Consider the following 27,922-nt stretch of genomic DNA (forward strand, 5'->3'; position numbering starts at 1 on the left):
CCACCTTTTTTCTGCTCATCTACTTTGACGTCACAAAGCGCTGCTTCCTCCCTCATCTTCACTTGTCGCTCCATCAGAGTTTGTCTGAGCAGGAGCCAGAAACTCAGCTGACACAGAACCTACAAACACGCACGATGAAAAAAATATATGAATAAAATACTCCGTGGGCTAAAATTATTAAATAAAACACAGTATAGAGACGCTTTACATTAACAGTGTTGATGTATTTTTAACTGCTATATAATGCCCAGCTATTACTGCACATAAATTGTTTATAGTAATTGTTTCTAACTACATTGTTTGATACAAACTTTAATGGAAGTGTGTTTCTGCCACGGAATAAAAGCATTTAAAAGATAATTGCGACTGTTATATAAACTCGCAATTGAGTTTATAAATGCAATTCTTAGAAAAAAAGATCGCAAGACTCGCAATTGCAGGAAAAAAGTCAGAATTGTGAGATAAAATGTTGCAATTACCTTTTTATTTTTTATTCTGTCGGAAACAAGCTTCCATATATTTTCCATATATTTATATAAAATAAATATAATAAAATGTACACTACTGTGATCATAATTGTTCTACTAAGCGAAGTGTTTTTGTTTTTTAAAGTGTTTTTCCAAATTGAACAAATAAATGCAGCCTTTTTTCAAAAACATCTTAATTATTCCAAACTTTTTACCTGTACTGCATCTATTTATTTATATTATAGTTACTACGTTATGTTTTTATTAAATCATACATATATTTTTTATGACATATAAAGGCTGCTAAAAATATGACTGCTTTTTTTGCTCAATTCTTTTTTTTTGTGGCCAAGTCACACAGGAGAAACTGCATTGTTGATGCCTGATTAAAGTGAAAATATTTTTTAATATCTCGCAAAATCAGGCAATTCATTGGCTCATTGTCTAATAGTTACCTTGGAGCTCAGTTCAGTGAAGGGCACCTTCATTTTCAGAAAGAAACCAGGCACTGGATCCAACCGCTCAAAACTCCAGATATACTGAAGGACTAACAGGAAGTTCCCATAGGCCACCATAAAGGGCGAGCTCAGCATGGCGTACTTCCTCCTGTCTCGCATCATCCAGAGAGCGCAGGACCAGAGCAGAAAGACAAACGTCGGCCAGCTGACGTACGTTATACTCCACGCCTTAGACACACAAAAACATTCCATGGCACAAAAATCCAAATGAAACACTTGCCAAATTCAAATGTAAAACTTCAAAGGAACAGTTAAAAAACCTTTGACCTTCTCACCATCATAGCAATAAGAGCACAGATGTAGCTCTGCTTCATGATGAACTTGAACACTTTTACGAGAGTGCCTGGCGGTCCACCCTGCTCTTCCTCTTCCTCTTCCTCATCTGTCTTCTCCTCTTCCTCCTCCAGCTGTGAGTCCATGATCTCATTTGTGTTCTCATCTGTCTTCTCTGTGTGGAGCAGTAAAATAATGCAGTCTTTACATTTGATCACAGTTCAGTGGAATGCTCAATATTTTCGTTAACTAGAAACTAGCCTCATCCACAGACAGCAGGGGATCTGAATCAGCTAACCTGGTAACAAAGTCATGTTTACAACATACCGTGCTGGTGCTACGAGCACTTTAGTTTAGTTTAGTTTAGTTTAGTTTAGTTTAGTTTAGTTTAGTTTAGTTTAGTTTAGTTTAGTTTAGTTTAGTTTAGTTTAGTTTAGTTTAGTTTAGTTGACCACTTTATTAATCCCACAAGGAGCAATTACAATAGGGCTTAAAAAACGCATAATACAGTCAAACACATAACCATATTAAAACATAGCCCATATAAATAAAAAAATATTTAAAATGAGTAAATCATAATATGTATTACAACATGATTCAATGTGAATTTAGTTATTAGAAAATACCAAAATAACACATTAATAATCCTTTAAAAATGAGGAAGAACCAGCCACTGACTTTAGTTTGCTGTAAAAGAGCTCTAAAAGTCTTTTAACTAAACTAAACTAAACTCAGTGACTAGTTCTTCCTGCTTTTTTCAAACCACAACCATCTAATCAAATCATGTATATTTATGGCTGTGTGTATTCATGGCATCTCACCTTCAGGTTCCACAGGCTGATCCACTCTGTACTGAGGAGTGGAGTACATGTCCAGACTGAGCGGTCCGTTCTCAATGGGCACGGCCGACACATAGTCAAACGACGTCCCGTTGGAGTTCACCACTACTACCTTCATAATAACAAGAAATATTTACACACAAGGGACAGGAGACATTATGTGCATAAAAATGTATTAATATCATTCCAAACGCAGTTAATATACAGCATGCAAGAAGAAGTGCTTCTTAAGTGGTAACTATGAGGATCATAGCAAGTTATAACATATCTGGGCACAAATTCTCTCCTGGCAATCTTTACATATTTATAAAATCGAGGATGTACAATATATCTGTTTCCATATCTTGTTCTAATGCACATGGTACTTTAATCCATACAATTCTTTGTTTGTCCAAATGGGTTAATCTTACAAATCCTGACAAGAAAATTGCTGTGAAAAGAAATCCATCCATCCATCCATCCATCCATCCATCCATCCATCCATCCATCCATCCATCCATCCATCCATCCATCCATCCATCCATCCATCCATCCATCCATCCATCCATCCACCCACCCACCCATCCATCCACCCACCCATCCATCCATCCATCCATCCATCCATCCATCCATCCATCCATCCATCCATCCATCCATCCATTCACCCACCCATCCATCCATCCATCCATCCATCCATCCATTCACCCACCCACCCATCCATCCACCCACCCATCCATCCATCCACCCACCCATCCATCCATCCATCCATCCATCCATCCATCCATCCACCCACCCATTCATCCATCCATCCATCCATCCATCCATCCATCCATCCATCCATTCACCCACCCACCCATCCATCCACCCACCCACCCATCCATCCATCCATCCATCCACCCATCCATCCATCCACCCATTCATCCATCCATCCATCCATCCATCCATCCATCCATCCACCCACCCATCCATCCATTAGTAATATATATTTGTATTAATAATAATATGATTACATATAATTATATGCATATACATATATGTAATCTAATGTGAGTCATGTGAATAATGGGAAATAAAACAACGTTTTCTGTTATATTTTGTGGTTTGGAGGTTCACCCAGAGCGATGGAGTATGTCACTGAAAGCCCCTGAATCATGCCACACCAGAGCAGCGTGCACACAAACACAAGCCGCTAAAAGCCCAAATCAATCGCACTATATTTGTCAACAGTTAAAACTTGCAGACACAGAGTTACATAAGACTTGGCAAAACCACAATGAGTGCAAACCTCTGAGGTGCTGTACCCGTCCTGAGTGGAAATGAGCTAGAGAGAGAGAAAGAGAAAGACAGCAGACGGGGCAAGGTGAATGTATCGATGAGCACAGAGGAGGGTCGATAACATTATGCTGTTCTCTAACATCAGCGCTGAGCAGAGCAAAGTGATTATTATAACTATCTGGCTATTTGTTTTATATATTTTTTATATTATATTGTTGAATGTTTATGATAGTGACGATTATTACAATGCATTATTGTTTTTATTGAGACGGTCATAATTAGGTATGTTGTATATAAAATACTATAATATTAAAAAATATATAAGAAAAACTAAATTAGGAAGTGAACAGACAATGATAACAGCTATATGATGCAATATAAGAGGATGAATTGGGGGTGGGATTAAATAAGCTCTACTTCCTTCCACTCCTTTTCGAGCGAGTATAGGTGTGTATTTATGTATGTATGTATATTTTCATTTATTGTTATTGTGTTTTTTATTTAATATTTTATTTTATTTTGTATTCTATTTTTTCCTCGAAATAAACTTCAATTAATCAATCAATCAAAAGTACAGCGGACCTATTCACAGATAGAGTTTAAGACAACACACACACACTTCACGCTTTTTTTCACATTCATTTTTTCACAACGTGTCGTTTCAAAGTAGTGGAAATATAACATGCAAATAACACTTTTGAACTGTTTGTTTTATTGCACTTTATATATTAATGTCTGTAGATTTCACCTGTAATAGAGTTCTTTAAAGTCGTTTTCTCAAATGAGTCAGAAATCACTTTACATACGCCTCACTTTTATTTTATAGTTATTCCTATCTATATTCTGAAGACATTTTTTTCTTCATATATAATTTGCCTGATTTTAATAAATGTACACTTTACTTTAGGGTCCAGTTCTCACTATTAAGTTAATAGTGAAAACTGGATTTATATTTAATATATGCATTATAAGTACTAATAAACATCTTATCCTAATAATATACATGCTAATAAGCAACTAGTAATAGTATTATTATGCTATTATTAGCATGCATATCACTGGGATTTTGGCTGTTTATAAGTATTGATAAAGCACATATTTATGCCATGACCATATTCTACAACCCTTAAATACCTTACTAACTATTAATAAGCAGTAATGAGGAGTTTATTGAGGCAAAAGTCATAGTTAAAAACATAGTGAAAATGCCTTTTATTTTTGGCTGTTGCTAGTATTTTCTGATTTATGGAGAGATTTGATTTTTAAAAATCCAAAACTCCATCTATAAAAACGTTTAACTAATATGTCGACAAAATAAAGCAACACATTTGAATCTGGATTTTTCCAACGTTGAAATGTATGCAAATGAGTATATATTTAATTAGATGCCTAATTTGCATATTTAAACATAACATTTCAGGAAATGTGTAATACAAAAAAACTTTAGTGATTTGTAATCTAATCTAGGGTAGTATGATGACATCTATTGGTTATATTTTTTACCCTGGTCACCTGGGTTGTCTTGCCATAATAATTACTATGCAAGTCAAGTTTGGTTACAAACATTCTTCAAAATATCTTATATTGTTTGGAACAACATGAGGGTGAGTAAATGATGACATTTTTGGGCGAACTATGACTAGCCCAGCCTTCGCTCCCCACGTGCATCAATGAGCCTTGGCCGCCCATGACCCTGTCGCCAATTCACCAGACTAACTTGTTAAATATGAACTCGGAGAGGAATACTTAGTATTTAATATTGTTGTCACATGACCTTTATTACATGCATGTTTAATTGTATTGTGATCTGTAGAAGTGTTCAAAGTAAGCAGCTTTGCTTCCTCACATTTCTTTCCTCAGTTTTCTGATGCGCTTTCCACCAGAGCAGTCGCTTTTGGCCCAACATGCGACTAAAGCTGTTTCCTGCCGTCTCATTTCCCTCCTTTATCGCCTCTTCTTCGCTGTCCTGCTGGAGAAAGATCGATAAACACAGAAACATATTCACTGGGCAGCGTGGATGAAGTCAAAACATGTATCGTGGAGGAATACAATGAAGATGATTAACAACAGCACTGCACTAATCATTTCATCAGATGAAGGTGTAACGACGCTTATGATTCATTATCGATCACATCGATAGATTTATGCAGTAAAATAATCAAACCTAGAGGCGCATGAATCAATAATCTCATACATGTGTGACTTTAAAGGACCCGTGTATTGACCGCTCTTTAAACCCGTGAACCGCAGCGTGTCACAGATGACCAAACTGATCGCAGGTCAGGGGCAGGGCATGACGTCCCTGTCACATACATCTTCATATATCAAACCGCATAAAATATAATACGCACAGCTGACTAATACTTATTTAAAGGCATTCAGATTTATTTATTAAGAATTTCTTGCTTTATCTAACTAAAATGTTACAGCCAATAAATCATTTTACAGATTTGACCCTGTTTCCTCAATAATACTTTTAAAATCCATTTCTTGATGTATTAAAGTGCTTTAAAAAGCATGAAATCAAGACAAACATCACATAAAAATTCATAACGCGGCATGATCTGAACCCTCAGTGAAAATGGAGATTGTGTAAAAAATTAAATGTTCTTTTCAAAAAAAATTATAAAAGATTTTTATTAAATAAGGGATTCTTGTAAACTATTAAAATTCATTTCTTTACATATTAAAGTACATTAAAAAGCATCAAGACAAACAAAACACATGAACACTAAAGTTGCTCTGCAATAAAGACAATTAAAATAGTAAAACTTGTTATAAAAAACTAAAAATATGCTTATATTCTCCTCTGGATTTTTTTGTTTGTTTGTTTGTTTTAAGGATCAGTCTAAATTAGCGAGGTTTATGTCTGATATTATATATATATATATATATATATATATATATATATATATATATATATATATATATATATATATATATATATATATATATATATATATATATATACTTTATCTAATTGAAATATTTTCTTGAGAATATTCTTTTAACTGGTCAGTAAATATTTTTTTAGATTTGATTTGTTTACTCAATACAGCTTAATTAATGATAGTATTTTGTAAAATCCCTAAACTGCTAAAATCTATTTTTATAATGCATCAAAAATGGTATTAAATCAAGACAAACAAGACGTCATTCATCAGAAATAACGGTGTTTTGTGTAAAATATTAAACTTTTGTTTTTTGGATTTTTGTTTGTTTTAAGCATAAATATATTTAGTGAAATTTATGCTCAAAAACAAGAGCAATATATTTAGATATTTTTTAACTGGATAATAAGAAATAAGAAAAAAAATAGCAATAGTTTCATTTAAATTATTACTATATTTAAAAATTGGTCGTAAAATATCAGTACCTGTATTAGTATTTTTTCCCTTTATAAGACAAATACATTATTTGGATCTTAAAGTGGCATTCGGCTCACCATGATCATGGGATCTTGCAGCCACAGACGGATCAAGGTGGCCAGTGTGTAGTAGAGTACCAAGAGCATGATGGGATTGACGAAATGGTGCCATTTCAGACCACTGTTGACAGCGAGCTTCCAGGTAGAGGAGCAGTCGGTCCGCACGATGGAGGAGATGCCAAACACACTGTGGAGAAAAACTCAACGGTTAATGTTCTCATTACGGGCTGTTTTTATTCTCTTCTTAAACTGTAAAAAAAAATATTAAGGTCTCCAGTTGAACATTTTCTAGTGACTGATCACATCTAAATGTTCCAGTTGGCCGAATTTAACTTCTGTTAATTAAATTGGATCAATTCACTGAATTTCAATTCGGCCAACTGAAAAATGTAGATGTTATTAGTCACTAGAAAATATTCAACTGGAGACGTTTTTTTTTTTTTACACTGTACTGGGATAGACATGATCACATGACCACAGCCCATTGTAAGAGGAAAAACAGGAAGTGATGTCGAAAGCTGTCGACACTGTCATTCAACAGTCGCACAGATCAAAGCGACAAGTCTTTCGCCACCTACAATTAGTGCACAGTCTTTCCAACCAGACACAACCCACACACACACATCACGCCGTTTCCACAGAAAATGAGACTAGCAGGATTCTGGTATCTATTTCTGTTCACGGAGGTAAAACAGGCTGATAACTAAGAGCGTTTGAGTGTAATGAGTTTATCTGACCACAGTGCACTTCTAACATCAGTTCAAGTCTTAATTAACCTTGCGATCACAACCACAATGCAAACCTTAAAAGCTGCTTTAAACATTGAATTGATTTGAAATCACTCACACGCTTTCTTCTGCGGCCATTAGAGGGAATAACATACAATGAACACATTTACAGCCAAAAGAACGGCTGGACTACAAACAAGGCTACTGGACTATACATAGAGCTAATGGCTGGAGCAGTCGATGGAGCTGATACTGGTGAAGAGCATCAAGGGCACGAGAGACGGAGCAGAGTCAGGCCGTCAGCACCTGCGGATCATAACCGCCGCATAACCAGACACTTTACACAGCCTAAGCCTGAGCAGATCTGAGAGTACGGATGGAAATATCCGGTGAAGGACAGCGAGCGCTAAAATAAACATTAGAGATCTGTTTGTTGCAGCATCACAGGCATGCAGAAACGGCTCTATAGCATCTAATCATGGTGAACGCAATGCATCGACCCCAGCTCAGTGGAACACTGCATGCACTGTTAATGCAAATATTTGCAATTTAAAATAAAATTATTTATATTGTGAGATAATTTTTTTTATATTTTTATAATTTGATTAAAATATAAAAATATATAAAAAAGTAAGGATGTTTATTCTACTGCCTTTGTTTTTATTACAGTATTTTTATCTTTTTTTTTTTTTTACAATAATGTGAATATTTTGGGGCTATGTGATACATTTTTTTCGCAAATTATAAAATATTCTGTTGTTTTAAAAAACAGACAGGAAGATTTGTATTACAGTACAAATAATGAAGGTTGAAGAAATTCAGTTTTTTAATGCATTATCATATTTTTATTTTATTTATTTTAGGTTTTGGTATAAAAATGTATTCATTAATTAATTTATAATTGTTTTATTTAATTATTTTTATTTTTTTATTTTATTTTATTTTATTTTATTTTATTTTATTTTATTTTATTTTATTTTATTTTATTTTATTTTATTTTATTTTATTTTATTTTATTTTATTTTATTTTATTTTATTTTATTTTATTTTAGGTTTTTGGCATAAAACAGATTTTTATTACAGTGCAAATAATGAAGTTTTTTTTTTAAAGAAATTTGATTTATTTATTTATTTATTTTTTGGAAGGAAACATATAAATTACCAGGCATTTTCTGCACAGAACGATATGTAAATGTGTATGAAAAAAAGAAATGAAAACTTTAATTCAGCAAGGATGTATTAAATTGACAATGACGATATGTATAATGTTACAATGTTATGATTCAGCAATTATAATTATTTTAATATATTTAAAAATCACAATTTGACCCATTATTTGTGTGTGTTATGAATTGTCATGCTTATTAGACGAGAGCATTGCAAGTTTAGCTACGCCTGTGCTACAACGATTAATACAAAAATATGGAATTACCTTAATGCATAATTAAACATTATAAACATGTCTTGTTAATCGCATCATAAAAATGCTGAATCTATTTCAGGAGAGTTGTTACATAAGTGATTGTAAAAGAATAAACGAGCGATTCCTTTGGCATACACGCACAATTTTCGGCTGATATGCATTTATGAAGCTATATATATTTCACTCTGCAGGCCTTTTGTGGACCGGCCTTTGTCAGGACACACGAGAACAGATGGGACACGGGATCTTTTATCTGTGCACTGAACCCTGCGTGTCCATCAGAGCCCAGACACAGGAAATTGGGCTGTGTTTTGCTGCAGGGAATGATGGGTATTTTAACACTCATTCATTATTTACTGTATGCCGCAGGTACAGATTAATATGCATATGATGACATTAAACATATGACATATTATATAGTATTACTGGCACTGCTGTTCAAGCTTGTATTCAGTGTCCACTGATTTATGAATAATTAAAGAGGACCTATTGTGCATTTTTACATGTTCATATTTCTTTAGTGTGTAATGTTGCAATTACAAAGCATTCGTGTCCGAATCCAGTTTTGCGAATTTAACGATGGAAAAAACGGTCGGCGCGCCAGGCACATGGTCCAAAAGGGTTGCACGTAGCCTCCTAATGAGTCATGGGTGTGTTTTGGGCGTAACGTACAATAAATGTCACGTACGGGTAGAAAAAGAATGAAGACTCAATTTGCAAAGGAACAAAAGATTTAATAAATAAACAAAACTACAAAGAAATACGCTCGAGGGGGAAAATTAAACATAATAAGGACACACACACCTCTTTAATATGAAGCTAGTTATTTGCATAAAATCGATGCGTGTTGTTTGACAAATGCCATTGTAAAGGAGGGCCGCTGACCTGATGTAGCCGTCGTTGGGCCTGATGGCCTCCTGGAGGAACTGGAACTGGTTTGAGTAAAGTATGATGAGATGACCAGCACTGAAGATGGCCATGAGGACACACAGACAGCTGAAGAGGAGCTTGTCGAAGGTCTTGCAGAGTGACCACCACGTGCACAGACCCAAAAACACAAAGAAGTAGACGGCTGACGTCAGAGAGGGGAGCATGACACCTGGAGACCCGAACAGAGAGATGGGAGATTAGGTTTGTATTCTGCTGACAGCACCATGTTCTTTTAATATTTTGAGGGGTTTTTTTTCGCATTGTGGGTTCTGTTTCATTCCTCCTGACCTCCAGAGATGGTGTTGTATTAGTGAATAATCTCAGCGCCAGCCTGATTGGTCAAAAAACATCTAACAATGAAGTCACATTTATGGACGTGAGCTGAGCTGAGCTGAGGGAATATAAGTAATATCTTATGGGAATATGAGTTATATTTCAAATTATAAAGTACATTTGTTCCATTGAAACAACCATATTTTCCAAGGCACTGTGGTTAAGCGTAAAAAACCTTTAACAAGCAGGTCTAATCGTTAAAAAGTGTACATTGGCTCTACTGTCTTTAAAAAACAGACAGCATTATTTGTATTACAGTAAAAACAATAAGGTTTTTTTTTAGATAATGAGAAAATAAGGGATGTGGGGAAAATATATATGTGCTTAATTTACATAAAATGAAATTCAAAATGCAACAAAAAAAATCCTATTTTACAAAAAATATATTTTAATGTACAATGTATTTTTTTTCACTTCATGAAATGAGTCAGATATATCTTCACAGAAACATACGTAAATGTGCATGACATATAAAGTCAATAACTTTTTGTTTTGTTTGTGGTCAGTAAGATTTTGCTTTTTAAAATTTAGCAATGTGACATTTAAGGCATTTATAATGTTACAAATCATATTTCCAATAAATGCTTTTCTTTAGAACTTTCTACAGTCCCTGACAAAAGTCTTGTCTCTTGTGTAAAAATTGACCTAAAGTGCCGCTGAAATATATTTCTAATCAAGATATTTTTACAAGAAATGGCTCATTTTAATCCCACCAGCTTTTGTGATAATGTTTCAGTGAAAAACTAAACTTTCAAAAAGTATTCTAATATTCACAGCTTGGTAAAGCCCATTGAGTCAATTTTTGCAAAGACATAAGTGTTGTCACCTTGTCATATGAGCTTCACCTGTGACTAATAATGGATCAATTAGGTCTCAAGTGTGTATAAAAAGAACCCCAGTACACTAGACCTTCACATCAACTGCAACTAGACCTCTGCAAACATGCCTAAGATTCACCCAGAGACTAAAGTTTTGATTATCAAGAGGCTGAAGACCAGATCCCCTGCTGATGTGGCAGACACCTTCAATGTGTCTCAGCATCAAGTACAGAGGATAAAAAAAAGATTTGAAGAGACTGGAGACGTTTTTGACAAGCCCAGGTCAGGCAGACCCCACAAGACAACTGCTCGAGAGGACCGTTTGTTGGCTCAAATCCAAGGCCAGCCCATTTTCCACTGCAGCAGAGCTCCACGAGACCTGGTCACCTGAAGTCCCTGTGTCAACCAGAACAGTTTGTCGGATTCTGTCTCGAAATGGCCTCCATGGTCGAATCAGTGCCCAGAAGCCAGCACTAAAAAAAAAATTGAAACCGTGTGGCATTTGCCAAGGCCCACAGCCTGCTAAAAGGATGGACGCTGGAAAAGTGGCAGAAGGTGGATTTTTCAGATGAATCTTCTGTTGAATTACACCACAGTCGCCACAAATATTGCAGGAGACCTACTGGAGCCAGAATGGATCCGAGATTCACCCAGAAAACAGTGAAGTTTGGTGGCGGAAAAATCATGGTCTGGGGTTACATCCAGTATGGGGGTGTGCGAGAGATCTGCAGGGTGGAAGGCAACATCAATAGTCTAAAATACCAAGAAATCTTAGCTACCTCTTATATTCCCAACCATAAAAGAGGCCAAATTCTGCAGCAGGACGGTGCTCCATCGCATACTTCCATCTCCACATCAAAGTTCCTCAAGGCGAAGAAGATCAAGATGCTCCAGGATTGGCCAGCCCAGTCACCAGACATGAACATCATTGAGCATATGTGGGGTAGGATGAAAGAGGACGGATGGAAGACGAAACCAAAGAATATTGATGAACTCTGGGAGGCATGCAAGACTGCTTTCCTGATGACTTCATCAATAAATTGTATGAATCCTTGCCAAACCGCATGGATGCAGTCCTTCAAGCTCATGGAAGTCATACAAGATATTAAATTTGGATCTCACAGCACCACAACTTAATTTGCTGACATATTTTTGTATTTGCAGTAAATTTGTTCCATTTCTGTATAGGCGACAAAACTTTTGTCTTGCCAAAATTTGACCTTTCTGTCTTGATTAAATGATAAATATTTTTTCGGTGAAAATTATTTATTTCCGTGCATTAAACATCATTTGGGAGGGTTTTAGCTTTTCATATGAGCTATTTCTAACACCAATGAATTAATTAAAAGTCAGGTTAATATCAGGCATTTCTAGAAAATAGATAAGCGACAAGACTTTTGTCAGGGACTGTATTCATCAAAGAACCCAGAATTTTTATTTATCAAGCTTTTCACAAAAATATGAAGCAGGACAACTGTGTTCAAGATTGATAATAATCATAAATGTTTCTTGCAGGAAATCCTCATATCAGAATGATTTCTGAAGGATCATGTGACACTGAAGACTGGTGCTGAACATTCAGCTTTGATCACGGGAATAAATGAAATTTCTAAAATACATTCATATAGAACAGTTTTTTGTAATAATATTTCACAATATCTGTATTTTTGATCAAATAAATGCCGCCTTGGTGAGCTGAAGAGATTTCTTTCGACCCCAAATGTTTGACAGGTAGTTCCATTGAAACCTCCGTCCTCTATCCTCACCTGTTAGTCCCAGTAGAATGGTGACCACCACTTGTCCAGCGGTTGTGATGAGGTTACCGATGATCTCTTTGAGTTTATTTGCCACTCCAGCTACTCTGCGCAGAATCTTCATCCTTGTGCTCTCCTGCTCTTCTTCCTCCTCCTCTTCCTCATCCAGGATTTCTCCGTCCCCTTCCTCTTCCTCTGCCTCATCTTCTGCATCAAAGTCCTCGTCAAACAGCATTTCATCATCATCGTCATCGTCATCGTCATCATCCTCGTCATCATTTTCCACCTTCTCGTCAATCTCCTCCTGTGTCTGGTCACATAATACAAGAATCATGCACATTTACTGTATGAATGAAAATATGTTGCTAAAATCTGCATTATACAAGAAGAGCAAGCAGCGTGGAACGGTTGCATTTTTCGAAAAATACTTTTTCAATCTTTCTACTTTCACTTTCTACATTTAACTCTCATTGTCTTTTCTTTGTAATTAATTGTGAAATGTACTAATAATTTCTAAGCGAAAATGGTTTCTACCACAATTCTGCCTTTTCTCCAAAGCCAAACCTGACAGTACAAAAACAGAACAAAACACTTTTTTGAAAATGTTTTACATGTTTATCATTGCATGATATACAGCTCTGGAAATTTTTTAAAAGACCACTTAACATTGAGAAATCAAACAAATACGAACTTTTTCCAGAGCTGTATGTTGTCCGGCATACTAGATGTAATATTATAAACAGAATGCAGTAAGTGGTATACCAGTCCATTTCTCAGGTTAAGTGGCATTTAATCTGGTTTAGATTAACTCTGATCTCACACACAGATTCACAAACAAACAATAAGCCCATCTAACTTTAATGGCTCCATATGTATGGCCTTCAGCACAGGAATCAACTTCCTGCTCACGGTAGCACATACTGTTAAACACCAGTAAACGTTTAGCTACAGCATGAAGCAATTCTTTAAACCTCAGGTTAACTTTCTCACTTCATTTATGTCTCCTAGTGTAACAGCTCATCAACCTTTAAACTATACATGGATAGACGTATGGATGGATGGATGGATGGATGGATGGATGGATGGATGGATGGATGGATGGGTGGGTGGGTAGATGGATGCCTGGATGGATGCATGGATGGAGTGATGGATAGGTGGGTGGGTGGGCGTATGGATGGATGGGTGGATAGACGGATGGATGGATAGCTGGATAGATAGTGGACTGCATTTATATAGCGCTTTTATCCAAAGCGCTTTACATTTTTGCCTCACCTTCACCCATTCATACACCGACGGCGATGTCAGCCATGTAAGGCGCCATCCAGCTCGTCGGGAGCAGCTGGGGTTAGGTGTCTTGCTCATGGACACCTCGACACTTGGTCAGGTGGAACCGGGGATTGAACCACCAACCTTCTGGTTTGTAGACAACCTACATGAACCACTGAGCCACTGCCGCCCCATCGGATAGACAGATGGATGGACGGGTGGATAGATAGACAGATGGATGAGTGGCTAGATAGACAAATGGTGGATAGGTGGGTGGATGAATGGATGGGTGGGTGGGTGGAGGGAGGGATGGATGGATAGGTGGGTGGGTGGATGGATGGATGGGTGGATAGACAGATGGATGGGTGGGTGGATGGATGGATAGGTGGGTGGAGGGAGGGAGGAATGGATGGATAGGTGGATGGATGGATGGATGGATGGATGGATGGATGGAGGGATGGAGGGATGGATAGATAGACAGATGGATGGATGGGTGGATGGATAGGTGGGTGGATGGATGGGTGGATGGATGGATGGCTGGATGGATGGATAGGTGGGTGGGTGGGTGGGTGGATGGATGGATGGGTGTATAGATAGACAGATGGATGGATGGGTGGGTGGATGGATAGATAGGTGGGTGGAGGGAGGGATGGATGGATGGATGGATGGATGGATGGATGGATGGATGGATGGATGGATGGATGGATGGATGGATGGATGGGTGGGTGGATGGATGGATGGATGGATAGGTGGGTGGAGGGAGGAATGGATGGATAGGTGGATGGATGGATGGATGGATGGATGGATGGATGGATGGATGGGTACCTGGATGGATGCATGGATGGAGTGATGGATAGGTGGGTGGGTGGGCGTATGGATGGATGGGTGGATAGACGGATGGATGGATAGCTGGATAGATAGACAGATGGATGGACGGGTGGATAGATAGACAGATGGATGAGTGGCTAGATAGACAAATGGTGGATAGGTGGGTGGATGAATGGATGGGTGGGTGGAGGGAGGGATGGATGGATGGATGGATGGATAGGTTGGATGGATGGATGGGTGGATAGATAGACAGATGGATGGGTGGGTGGATGGATGGATGGATAGGTGGGTGGAGGGAGGGATGGATGGATAGGTGGATGGATGGATGGATGGATGGATGCCTGGATGGATGCCTGGATGGATGCATGGATGGATGCATGGATGGAGTGATGGATAGGTGGGTGGGTGGGCGTATGGATGGGTAGATGGATGGATGGATGGGTGGATGGATGGATAGGTGGGTGGGTGGGTGAATGGGTGGATAGATAGATAGACAGATGGATGGATAGGTGGGTGGAGGGAGGGAGGGAGGGAGGGATGGATAGGTGGGTGGATGGATGGATGGATGGATGGATAGGTGGGTGGGTGGAGGGAGGAATGGATGGATAGGTGGATGGATGGATGGATGGATGGATAGGTGGGTGGAGGGAAGAATGGATGGATGGATGGATGGATGGATAGGTGGGTGGGTGGATGGATGGATGGATGGATGGATGGATGGATGGATGGATGGATGGATGGATGGATGGATGGATGGATGGGTGGATGAATGGATAGGAGCTCCCTGTGTGAGGTCTTATTTTTAATATAAGCATGAATGCAATTTTTCCCGAATATCCACACGATTGCAAATGTGTTTTATACAACAGTTCAACAAACAAAAAGTTTTCATATTTAGTGACGTATCCTACATTTTAAACAAAGTATTGTCAATATTGTTTGCTCTATTTGCAACTAAATAATAGTTCCAACGAAAGCCACAGCAGAACTGTTGTGCATGTCACAGCGGTGTTGTGTTAGTGAACCAATCTGCGGCTCTGAGTGAATCGAGAGAGTCAATGATTCAATGACTCATTCATAAACACAGCAACTTGCTTCGTTACTGAATGAATGAATCATGCAATGACTCACTCATTAAGACAGTGATGTAAGTATCACTTCGTTTTATCATAATTTATTGCTTTATTTATTATATTAATAATGAAGTTGATGGAATTTAAAGAATATGACAAATCATGGCTCATACATTTATTACGGTTAGAAAAACACTGCTTTATAAAGTCAGAAATTTACCTGAAAATCAATTTAAGGGGCAAATATTGTAGGAGTGACTAGAGAGGGGAACGCAGAAGGTGTTGAATGCCTCAGAGCCACTGTAAAAAGTGTGGGAACCACTGATCTACAATATACTTATGAGCTGCTTTACAAGTCTAGTCAAAGAACTTGCCTCTCCTCGTCCTATAACATAAACCCGTTCTCATAAAAACAATGAGTATCTTACTCTGGGAAAACAAACATTTTGAAAGCTGTACTGGGGTGGGATTCACAAAAAAAATGTGATTATGGCAATTCACATAGTAAAGTTCTTTAACAACACTTCTGCTGCTCAGGTTGGCACTGCGTGCACACTTCAATTCATCCAGTTATAATCATGTAAGGGATAATGTACAGCACAGTCATTGTTGCAGAATAAACACACACTTTTTAGATAATGAATGGCTAACTGTACATTATCCTGCTGAGTGATTGTGTTGGTGTTTAAATGATTTTATTATGTGATAAGAATGAATGCATGGACCCTTCAGCTACTCCTAACTCTACCTATTAAACACTTTATTCCCACTATTAAATTATCTTTAAACGCTTATACTTTTACAATATTTTCTTAATTTTTTGTTAAAATAAATTTGTCTCCTAGCTAATATGCAATGGAAAAAGGGAAAAGAATGAGTTCAGAAAATGGCGGATTTGAACTGTTTGAGCTTCTCAAGAACCAATGAGGTTCATTCTCGTGTTACGCATCACGTTTGAGCTTCTGAAGAACCAATGAGGTTCATTCTCGTGTTACGCATCACGTTTGAGCTCCTCAAGAACCAATGAGGTTCATTCTCGTGTTACGCATCACGTTTGAGCTCCTCAAGAACCAATGAGGTTCATTCTCGTGTTACGCATCACGTTTGAGTTTCTCAAGAACCAATGAGGTTCATTCTCGTGTTACGCATCACGTTTGAGCTTCTCAAGAACCAATGAGGTTCATTCTGGTGTTACGCATCACGTTTGAGCTTCTCAAGAACCAATGAGGTTCATTCTGGTGTTACGCATCACGTTTGAGGTTCAGCAAGAACCAATGAGGTTCATTCTGGTGTTATGCATCACGTTTGAGGTTCAGCAAGAACCAATGAGGTTCATTCTCGTGTTACGCATCATGTTTGAGCTTCAGCGAGAACCAATGAGGTTCATTCTGGTGTTACGCATCACGTTTGAGCTTCTCAAGAACCAATGAGGTTCATTCTCGTTTTACGCAGCACGTTTGAGGTTCAGCAAGAACCAATGAGGTTCATTCTCGTGTTACGCATCATGTTTGAGCTTCAGCGAGAACCAATGAGGTTCATTCTGGTGTTACGCATCACGTTTGAGCTTCAGCAAGAACCAATGAGGTTCATTCTCGTGTTACGCATCACGTTTGAGCTTCAGCGAGAACCAATGAGGTTCATTCTCGTGTTACGCATCACGTTTGAGCTTCAGCGAGAACCAATGAGGTTCATTCTCGTGTTACGCATCTCGTTTGAGCTTCAGCGAGAACCAATGAGGTTCATTCTGGTGTTACGCATCTCTTTTGAGGTTCAGCAAGAACCAATGAGGTTCCTTCACCTGTTACGCATCACGTTTGAGCTTCTCAAGAACCAATGAGGTTCATTCTCCTGTTACGCATCTCTTTTGAGGTTCAGCAAGAACCAATGAGGTTCCTTCACCTGTTACGCATCACGTTTGAGCTTCTCAAGAACCAATGAGGTTCATTCTCGTGTTACGCAGCACGTTTGAGCTTCTCAAGAACCAATGAGGTTCATTCTCGTTTTACGCAGCACGTTTGAGCTTCAGCGAGAACCAATGAGGTTCATTCTCGTGTTACGCATCACATTTGAGGTTCAGCGAGAACCAATGAGGTTCATTCTCGTGTTACGCATCATATTTGAGCTTCAGCAAGAACCAATGAGGTTCATTCTCGTGTTACGCATCATGTTTGAGCTTCAGCAAGAACCAATGAGGTTCATTCTCGTGTTACGCATCACGTTTGAGCTTCTCAAGAACCAATGAGGTTCATTCTCTTGTTACGCATCACGTTTGAGCTTCTGTGTTAACTGAATTATAACACTGATTAATGTTGTGATGTGAATAAAGGTGAATAAAAGTCCAGTCTTAAATTAAATCTATTCACCATATAAAGCAATTGAGTCTAAATCACTCAATTCATAATGTAGCTCAGTTAATAGATTTGGGTTTGATGACATTTTTTTTATAATAACATTAATAATAACACTAATAACAACTCCCTAACTATATGCTTTGTTTGTTTAAAAAAGTGCATTTGTGTACATTAATGTATCCGTCAGCGCAGGAAAGCAAAGTTCCCTGAGCGTTCATCATCAGCCGTCAGACTGCAGCTCATTAAACCGATCTGGAGAGCACATGTTCTCTGTGTAGGTCTGAGTAAAGCGGGGAGCAGGTGTGTGTTTGAGGACGCCATAGGGCATGCCATAACTCGGACCCACCTTCTCCTCGTGCTCAAAGTCGTGGTTGTCCTGAGCCATCTCTTCACTGGACCGCTTGTGAACCAGCTTTCTGCACAGCAGCCACACGGACAGGCTCGCCATGAACATCCCGATATCCGGGAGGAAAACTCGGATACCATTGCCTGCATCTGCACCAATAACACTACAAATACACACAAAGAGAAAGAACAGATTAACACACAGTACAGTCACTATTGATTTTTGTTCCACATACTGTACATCTTTCTTTCGCTTCAACCTGTTACAGGTAATCGTGACTATAACAAACAAACTACCGCTTCCAAAATTGGTATTATTAAAATCTATTAAACCGCACGCCATCTGTGAGGGCGGAAAACATTTGTGAGAATACCGGTTTCCAAACATTTTCAAGTTTGAGCTTCTGACACATCTGTTGTGTGCTAGAATACGTCGTTTTATATGCTTCCCCACCCAGTTCAATAAAATCTGCCTCACACCATATTAAAAGAGTATAAATATTTCTCATAAAACACATACTGGGCTCTTCTGAAACTCACACAACAGTGAAATTAAGTCTCTCTCAAAGTGCAGAGTCTGTGTCAGGTTGATGTAGTCAAAACAGGCTTGAATGAAGGTGTCAGTGTTTTGTTGATCGGTTTCGCCGTCATTCAGACAATGAAGAGTAGTTATTCATGCCATTATTAAGTCTTAAAGGGAAACATATGGTGTTGAACACAATAACCTCAGATGTATGGAATGGTTAATGTGCCTACACAATATATAATCAGCCTTCCAGCAACACTAGACGTTGCTCCAGGTGGACTAAAACATTTATTATGAATGCATCTAAAAATTACAAGAGCGACGTAAGCCCTCAATGGAAGTAGACGCTACAAAATGTGTCCAGTAGGAAAATTAGGTGTAAGTAAACAGCTCATTTTACACATTTACTGTAATTTGCACCGACCTTATCAGCGAATCAACTAAAAAAACTAAAGTCAATTTACATTAAAATTGTAATAATTGAGTTAATAAGCTCTTTGTTTCTGTCTAAATTAATAGATGCTAACAGAATGATTTGCATCCTCTTAGAACGAATGGACATTACTTTCACACAGTCACCTCTGATAACAGATTACTCTAAATTGTAATGTAGAAACATGCACTTTTGTCATTACTTTAATTTCCATATTAGTGGATCAGGATCATAAAATTAAATAAATAAAATATAAAATAAAACAAAACTGATACAAAAGAGACATTTACTGTCTTGGTTCATGCACAAACATGCAGAATTGCAGAGTGATGGTTTTCAGATTGTGAATAAACATTGTGTTCGAATTCTCGGTATGATTTTGGATTGGATTCAATACAACTCTGACACACACAAAGCTTAAATATAAACACTTCTCAAACATAATTTATTTTTAAAACTGCATTTAACATCTATTTATAACGAATAATGAATATTATAAGCAGTATTGCAACTACTTTTTTATTTAAAATGTATTTTTTTTATTTTGAATGTTTTTGTTTATGTGCTTTTCTGAAGCTCAAACAGCAGAGCATGGCACTAACAATGGCAAAATCATGCATTCGATGCATTCGAAAATACGAAATTTATTAACAAAATAGAACTATACAGAAAAAAAAACTGTATTAAGTGTAACAGTCAGGAATCAGTTTGAAAGGGTAATGTGCTGTTGTAGTGTTGGATGTCCAAAGAAACAAAGTCAAGCAAACGCAAAACAACAATCAAGTCCAGCCTGCCGACTCCCTGGGCCTTTTCTTCAGACTCCTTTTACAACAGGACGTCAGCAACAGGTGTGCTTAATCAAACTGAGAACAGCTAGTTGAGGGCGGAGCCAGCAAACCATCCTCCTCAGCCTAGGGAAACCCCACCAAACACAGGAGTGATATTAACGTTCTTAAACTGATAAAAAGATGTACTTTCAGCGCAGTGTGCCGAATGCATACATGTAAATTGAAATACTTTCAGAGGGAAGTTCAGAAAACGACATCATTTTGCTTTGGTTTTATTGTGGGTCTGTGCTGCGGTTAACCATGAAATTGTGGGTCAAAGTGATCAACGCTCAAAATCGTCAGAACTTTTGTGCACCCCTTAAAAATGCACAAGTCCAATCAAACTGACCCGCCGCAACATAATACAAGGGGAGATCTCTGCCTCTTTCGACAATTTTTTTCTTTTTAACAATGAATTTCAGACCCCAAATTTTCATCAACCTGCATCAACTCCAGTGTGCTCGTGTGATTGACTGATCAGTGGGCCGCTATGTCACAGATAAATCACAGCCTTCGCTCAACTAACAGGTCAATTAGGAGCATAAACAGTTTACAGCTGAACTTCCTGCCACTTATGTTGAATGGAGCCATCCGACCAGCGCTGCTTGGAAAAAGGTGCATGTCGAGATTCCCGCACTCAGGAAACCGCACTTAATAGAATCACAGTCAGGCCAGTGCACACAAACATCAAGGTAGGCTTTGAAAAATTGGGCTGTAAACAGTGGGTCAGGTTTAATTGGGTTTAGTGTTCATCATGGAAAACGGCTGGTTTGGGGGCTGAAGTTTGGAGCCGCGCTGCTGGACGGCAGACTGTGTAAGTGGAGCGTAATGTTATCTGTCTCTGTTTGCTGAAGTACTTAAAAACACTTAAAAACTCATCCCTCGAGTGTGTGTGTGTGTGTGTGTGTGTGTGTGCAAGAGTACACGCTTTTAAGGGATTTTGCAAACAAGTGATAATAAGTGATATCCATACATCCTTATAAAACAGAAAACCATTCTTATAGCAGTTGCTTTAGGCTGTACAACTCGAAATTTTATCTTTAAATAGGCCATATTAATTTTGTATGATTTTTAAATGCATTTCAAAGTCAACAAGGCTGCATTTATTTGGTCCAAAATATAGTAAAAACTGTAATATTGTGAAATATTACTACAATTTAAAATAACAGTCTTCTAAGTAAAATGTATTTTATTCCTGTGATCAAATCTGAATATTCAGCATCATTACTCCCGTCTTCAGTGTCACATGATCCTTCAGAAATCATAATCAGTTCAAATATGATGATTTATTATCAATGTTGAAAACAGTTGTGCTGCTTAATATATATTTTTGGAACCTGTGATACTTTTTTTTCAGGATTCATTGATGAAAAAAAGTTAAAATGAACAGCATTTATTCCAAATAGAAATATTTTCTAACAATATAAATCTTTACTGTCACTTTTTTAATCAATTTAACACATCCAAGCTGAATACAATTATTAATTTCTTTTTTTTTTAAGTATATTGTGCCAAAATATCTCTATTTTAATTTAAATAAATTCTGTTCTTTTTATTCACCAATGAATCCTGAAAAAAGTATCACAGGTTATAAAAAAAAAAATAGAAGAAAAAAAAACTGTTTCCAACATTGATAATAAATCATCATATTACTGAAGACTGGAGTAATGATGCTGAAAATTCAGATCTGATCACAGGAATAAATTACATTTTAAAACATATTTTAAAAAACATTATTTTAAATTGTAATAATATTTCACAATATTACAGTTTGTTCTATATTTTTTTATAGAAAATAGTAATAGTATAGTAATTTAAAAATAGTAATTTTTCAATCTTTTGACTGGTCTTGTATATCGATATTACTGTTTTACATTTTTTTAATTCTACCAACCGCGAACTGTTAAACAGCAGTGTAGCTTTGATTAATATGAAAATAATAATTTAACCTAACACACCTAAAAGTGGCTGTTAAATGTTTGCCCAACGTGCTGGCCAGTTTTATTTATCCAGTATTTATTTATTTATTAACTCAAAATATGGTAGAATTTAAAATGTGTTAATATGTTTAATAAATTAACATTATTAATAAGTTTAATGAATAATAATTAAATATGAAAATGTATTAAATAGCTTATTAATAAATGTTCGCCTTTTGATTATTATTGTTGCCTCTATAATTATGTGTCTGATTTTTAATTTCCAACATACTTTAGGTTCATTTTTAGCCAGCCATATAGTCATTTGCTTTAAATTAAACTATCCAGCAGGGTGAACACACATTTAACAACCACTGGGATAAAACAACCCAATCGCTGGGTTTGTCCATTTTTAACCCGACTTGTGTTGTTTTTAACCCAGCATTTGTTTAGAGTGTACAACACTATATTTTGAATGATATGATAAGCAACATAAAGAGTAATATGGCTGCTTATAATGTATCATTGCATAAAGTGTTTTGACTTATTATTTTAAAGAGAAGGAGTATGCAGTAGCAAAACTAGCTTCAGAGTTCTGGGAGCAACATAACCTTCCCCTCAAAGCGTTTAATAACAGCCCAATCAATAATCTGGGAGGTTTTTGTAGAGCTTCTTGTAGGTTTAGTGTCTTCTATAAAAAAAGGCCAAAAACATTTTACTTCATGCTGTAAAAACCTTTTCAATTAAAAACCTTTCACATTCCCAACAGCAATGTGAGAGTTTGATAAACAGGCATGAAATGAAACATTCATAAAAGGATTCTCAGGCAATTTACAGGCTGGCGATTAAAATAAGCACTTGCACTCACCTCTCGAAACCAATCTGTCGTATTGACTTCTCCCACACTGTACCTGGTAAATAGAAAAGATAAAGCTTTACTACCCATTGTATAGAATTTTCCGGCACACTGACTTTGAAAGCGGAGAGTGATTTGGCGATAACTACCAGCGCCGTGGGCTTTCAGAGAACAATGAAGAGCCAAGGTGAAGTTTAGTGTCACACTGCAGGGTCACTCTGGGTCATTTCTGCGCTACTCATGAGATCAATGAAGAACGAGTCGCCGGATGATTTATGTGACCAGAGATCTTTATAACTTCAATTACCCTTTGCACTTTCTTCTTTAATATTATTTAGCTGATTTCTAAAGTTCTATTAAAACATTTAAATATGAGGTTAGGCTGTATTTAAGGTGTCATTGTGATAGTGTAAATATATATTTAAGTAGCGAGGAATATTTAGTAACTACATGTACTAACTATATAGGTTAGGATTAGGGTTTGGTTGAGGGTTAGTTAGTTGCGTGTAATTATGATCATTTACTGTTATTACTTTGAGTGAGTACATGTAACGTGTAACAAGGACACTGTAAAATAAAGTGTTATCAAATATTATATTAAATATTTAGGGGGAAAAAATAAAAAAGGGTGATAAGATGGTGATAAACTTTGTGGTTATTTTGCAATAATGACCATGGATTTCCCGAAACCTTTCCCTACGCTAAGTCGTCCTTAAGTTACACCTTAAACTGTTGTTTTGATGTTAATTCCCGAAACGTTTCTTCTGTAAGTCCTTCTTTCATAAGGTTGGTCTGGAGCACTCTTCTCCTTATCACTTCTGACAGTTCACTCCGCTAGTTCTCTCTCAGTTCACACCTTTATCATTCTGGAGTTGTTATACACCCAGTGTTTAAATGCAACAAATAAAATTGTCATTACCCTGCTGGTTGATAGCTTTTTAATTACATTCTCCAAAGGTCTATCAGCTGGTCAAGGCTTAAGGAGTGTTTAAAGGGAATGATTGTGGAGGAGAGTTTGGTCAAACTCTGGCAGCGATACAGCAGATGCTAACTCGAAGACAGTGCCGTCCGTGGAGCCCTTTAGCGTAGGCCTATGGGCACGATTTCATCCGTGAAAACTTCAGTCTCCTGGCTTCCATCTCAGAAGCGGCAATTCAAAATAAATACCACAGAAATTCTCTTGTTAGTCCAACGTTGTCAAGACAAACTTGATGAAGCTCAGCCCCAAAATTCAGCTTCTGCCTCTCTCCTCTCTCCTTTCTCCTTATTCCTCTCCCCTCTTTCTACTTTGTTCCTTATTCCTCTCCCCTCTTTCTACTTTTCTCCTTATTCCTCTCCCCTCTTTCTACTTTTCTCCTTATTCCTCTCTCCTCTCTCCTTTTCTCTCCTCTCTCCTTTTCTCCTTATTCCTCTCTCCTCTTCTCTCCTCTCTCCTTTTCTCTCCTCTTTCCTTTTCTCTCCTCTCTCCTTATCATGTTGCCAGCAGCCATATCACCCTGTAGCCCAAGACTGGTTTCCCACTGAAGCTAAGCAGGGCTGAGCCTGGTCAGTACCTGGATGGGAGACCAACTGGGAAAACCAGAGCTGCTGGTAGAGGTGTTAGTGAGGCCAGCAGGGGGTCCTAACACCCCAGTATAGTGACACTATACTGACAAAGAGCACCGTCCTTCGGATGAGACGTTAAACCGAGGTCCTGACTCTCTGTGGTCGTTAAAAATCCCAGGATGTCCTTCGGAAAGGAGTAGGGGTGTAACCCCAGCATCCTGGCCAAATTTGCCCACTGGCCCCTCTGTCCATCATGGCCTCCTAATAATCCCCATATCCTGATTGGTTTAATCCCTCGGTCTCCTCTCCACCAATCAGCTGGTGTGTGGTGAGCGTTCTGGTGCAATATGGCTGCCGTCGCATCATCCAGGTGGATGCTGCACATTGGTGGTGGCTGAGGAGATTCCCCCCTTCAATGTAAAGCGCTTTGAGTGCCTAGAAAAGCGCTATATAAATGTAATGAATTATTTTCTCCTTATTCTTCTCTCCTCTCTCCTTTTCTCCTTATCCCTCTCTCCTCTCTCCGCTGTAGTATCTGTTGATAATTGAGTAGGTCATCCAATAACAGAAATGAGTGATTTACACCAATAATGTGCAATCATCAATACTGTGACGAGGGCAGTCATCCCTGGGTGTGAAGTAAATGAAGACACTATGTCAAATATATTATGATATGACCTTTTCAGCGCAGTGAAGCAGCTCCTGCATAGAGTGAATAATCGATTCTTGAGCCATCGATATAAACCAGTTCAGAGCATGGCCACGGGCAGCACCTTTTTTGAGGAAAACATTTCAGGATTTTTCTCCACAAAATCGACTTCAATGGGAACCACTGGTTGAACTTGAAGGTCCAAACCAATGCAGTTTCAGAGGAAGAGCTTCAGAGGCTCTGATGATCCCAGAGGAATACGGGCTGATCTAGTGAAACAATTGGTCATTTTCCAAAAATACTTATCCTAAATTGCTCATCTTGCGCTGCTCTGTGATACACCACAGATTGCGCTATCACGTCGGAAAGGTCACGCGTGATGTAGACAAAGACAACATTATCAAGAAACCCAGCCAATAACTGGACAAAATAAGCCCTGATATTATGTGAAACCAATATCAACCATAAAAAAAAAAAAGCAATCAAATGTAAAATGAAAAAAAATGACAAAAATTAAACTATTGTAAAAAATAATAACAAATAAGTAATTAATAGACACACACACACATATATATATATATATATATATATATATATATATATAAGTAAAATAGATTAATAATATATACATACAAAAAATACATACATAAAAACCTTTACTGGTACCAATGTAGTCATTGATATAATTAATACATTTATTTAACACATATATCAACCATTTTTAATTCAACCAAAAAATAAAATAATAATTAAACAACTGTAAAATAAATAAAATAATTATAAAATAAATGCAATTAAAATATAAAACATTAACTGACACCAATATTGAATTTTTTATATAATTAATGCATTTATTTAACACATAAATTAACCATTTTTTTTAAACTAAATTATTGAATACATTTAAAAATTTTAAAATAAATGAATTAATTAATACAGATCACATTAACTGATACAAATATAGTAATATTGATATTATTAATGCAATTATTGTCACGTCGCAGACAAAGGAAAAGGTGCGAGGACTCAAGTGCAAGAAGAAATAATATTTATTTACAACAAACAAAACATGAGTGCAAAACAAAACCCACGAGGGGGAAAACGTAAACTAGAAAATACATAAACTGGAACTGAACACATACCACGAAGAAGTAACAGGGGACCGGAAGACGTAGACAGAACAAGGATACGACTCAGACTGACAAACACAAGGAGCTTATAAAGGGAAGAAATCAAGAGGGAACAGGTGGGAGAAATCAAACACTAATCAGATAACAAGGGGGAGGGATCAGACAATTACATGAGCACATGCTCAGAATGACAAAACCCACATGTGCACACAAGACAGGACAGGCATGTGACAATTATTTAACACATATAACTTTTAACCATATATATATATATATATATATATATATATATATATATATATATATATATATATATATATATATATATATATATATATATATATATATATATATATATATATATATATATATACATACACATTTAGATCACATTAACTGCTATCAATAGTCAAATTGATATAATTAATACATTTATTTACCATTGGTATATTTTAAGCGGTAGAGTTTACTATGGTAAAGGTTTACAATGGTAATGGCTATATGGTCTGAGGCACTTCACTTCATGTCTTGCCTATCAACACACCTCTTTACCGTGGTAAAATCACCATAAAGACACTTTAGGTCTATTTGATTTCATTTGATTTTAAAAGGGACAATGCACATCAATTGGCACAAGCACTTGTGTTTGACATCTGTAAAGTCAGATCCGCTTCAGATGTGTGTGTATTATTTACAGTAATCGCAAATCAATACGTCAGACTGGGTTCATAGCAAATTAGGAGAGTAATTATGTATTGAATGGCCTTAGAGACTGAAGTGCTGTTACAGATGGGACTCAATATCACACTGACACACTCTGAAGCGGATCTTTATTCAGATCACACCAATCTAACGTCGACAACAAACCGACCGGGAAGACGCAGTATGAGTGTGAGTATCTATTTTAAGAAAGAAAATGGAAAAACAACACACACGAGACAAATGCATGTCATTCCATTAAAAAAAGATTGAAACCTTTTAAACGGCACGGTCAAAATTCAACATGATGACTAATGATGTGTTACCATGTTAGAGACACAGTGTGATATTGTGATAAAACAGCTGATAATATGACTGAGTTTCATAAATGATGGAGACCCAGACAAACTGTCCTGAGCTCAAATGTCACACCAGGACAGAGGTAAAAAGAAAGTGCCAAAATAAAATCAAAGTCTAATCATCAGCTCTGAAAAGAGTTAGAAAAGAAAGGTGAACCTCTTTGTCATTCCCAGAAACAGTAAATAGTTTTCACTCTCGGCGGGACGAGAGTAATGTCTTCATTGTTCAGTCGGAAACAATTGGAGGACAAAACTAAGTGGCTCATTTCCCATAAGCCTCCCGCACAGTTATTTAAATCAAGCGTGATACATTTCCTCATGATTTGACACTAACACTAATTTCCCTGCATAT

At 37.2% G+C, this 27,922-nt stretch overlaps 1 protein-coding gene across 2 annotated transcripts in view; it reads right to left on the reverse strand.

Annotated features, from left to right (window-relative positions):
- Positions 1-27,922, reverse strand: part of LOC137089282 (piezo-type mechanosensitive ion channel component 2) — a 103,878-nt gene that overhangs the window by 59,030 nt on the left and 16,926 nt on the right. For both annotated transcript variants that reach the window (XM_067452824.1, XM_067452823.1), the window contains exons 4-14: positions 23,201-23,243; positions 18,629-18,791; positions 12,777-13,074; positions 9,815-10,028; positions 6,797-6,965; positions 5,198-5,320; positions 3,362-3,397; positions 2,080-2,209; positions 1,261-1,433; positions 923-1,153; positions 5-119 (exon numbers count right to left, since the gene is read on the reverse strand). In XM_067452824.1, the coding sequence (XP_067308925.1) occupies positions 5-119; positions 923-1,153; positions 1,261-1,433; positions 2,080-2,209; positions 3,362-3,397; positions 5,198-5,320; positions 6,797-6,965; positions 9,815-10,028; positions 12,777-13,074; positions 18,629-18,791; positions 23,201-23,243 (1,695 nt within the window). The remainder of the gene's footprint in view (positions 1-4; positions 120-922; positions 1,154-1,260; positions 1,434-2,079; positions 2,210-3,361; positions 3,398-5,197; positions 5,321-6,796; positions 6,966-9,814; positions 10,029-12,776; positions 13,075-18,628; positions 18,792-23,200; positions 23,244-27,922) is intronic.

Source organism: Pseudorasbora parva, chromosome 9 (genome assembly GCF_024679245.1).
Source record: "Pseudorasbora parva isolate DD20220531a chromosome 9, ASM2467924v1, whole genome shotgun sequence".
Taxonomy (NCBI): Eukaryota; Metazoa; Chordata; class Actinopteri; order Cypriniformes; family Gobionidae; genus Pseudorasbora; species Pseudorasbora parva.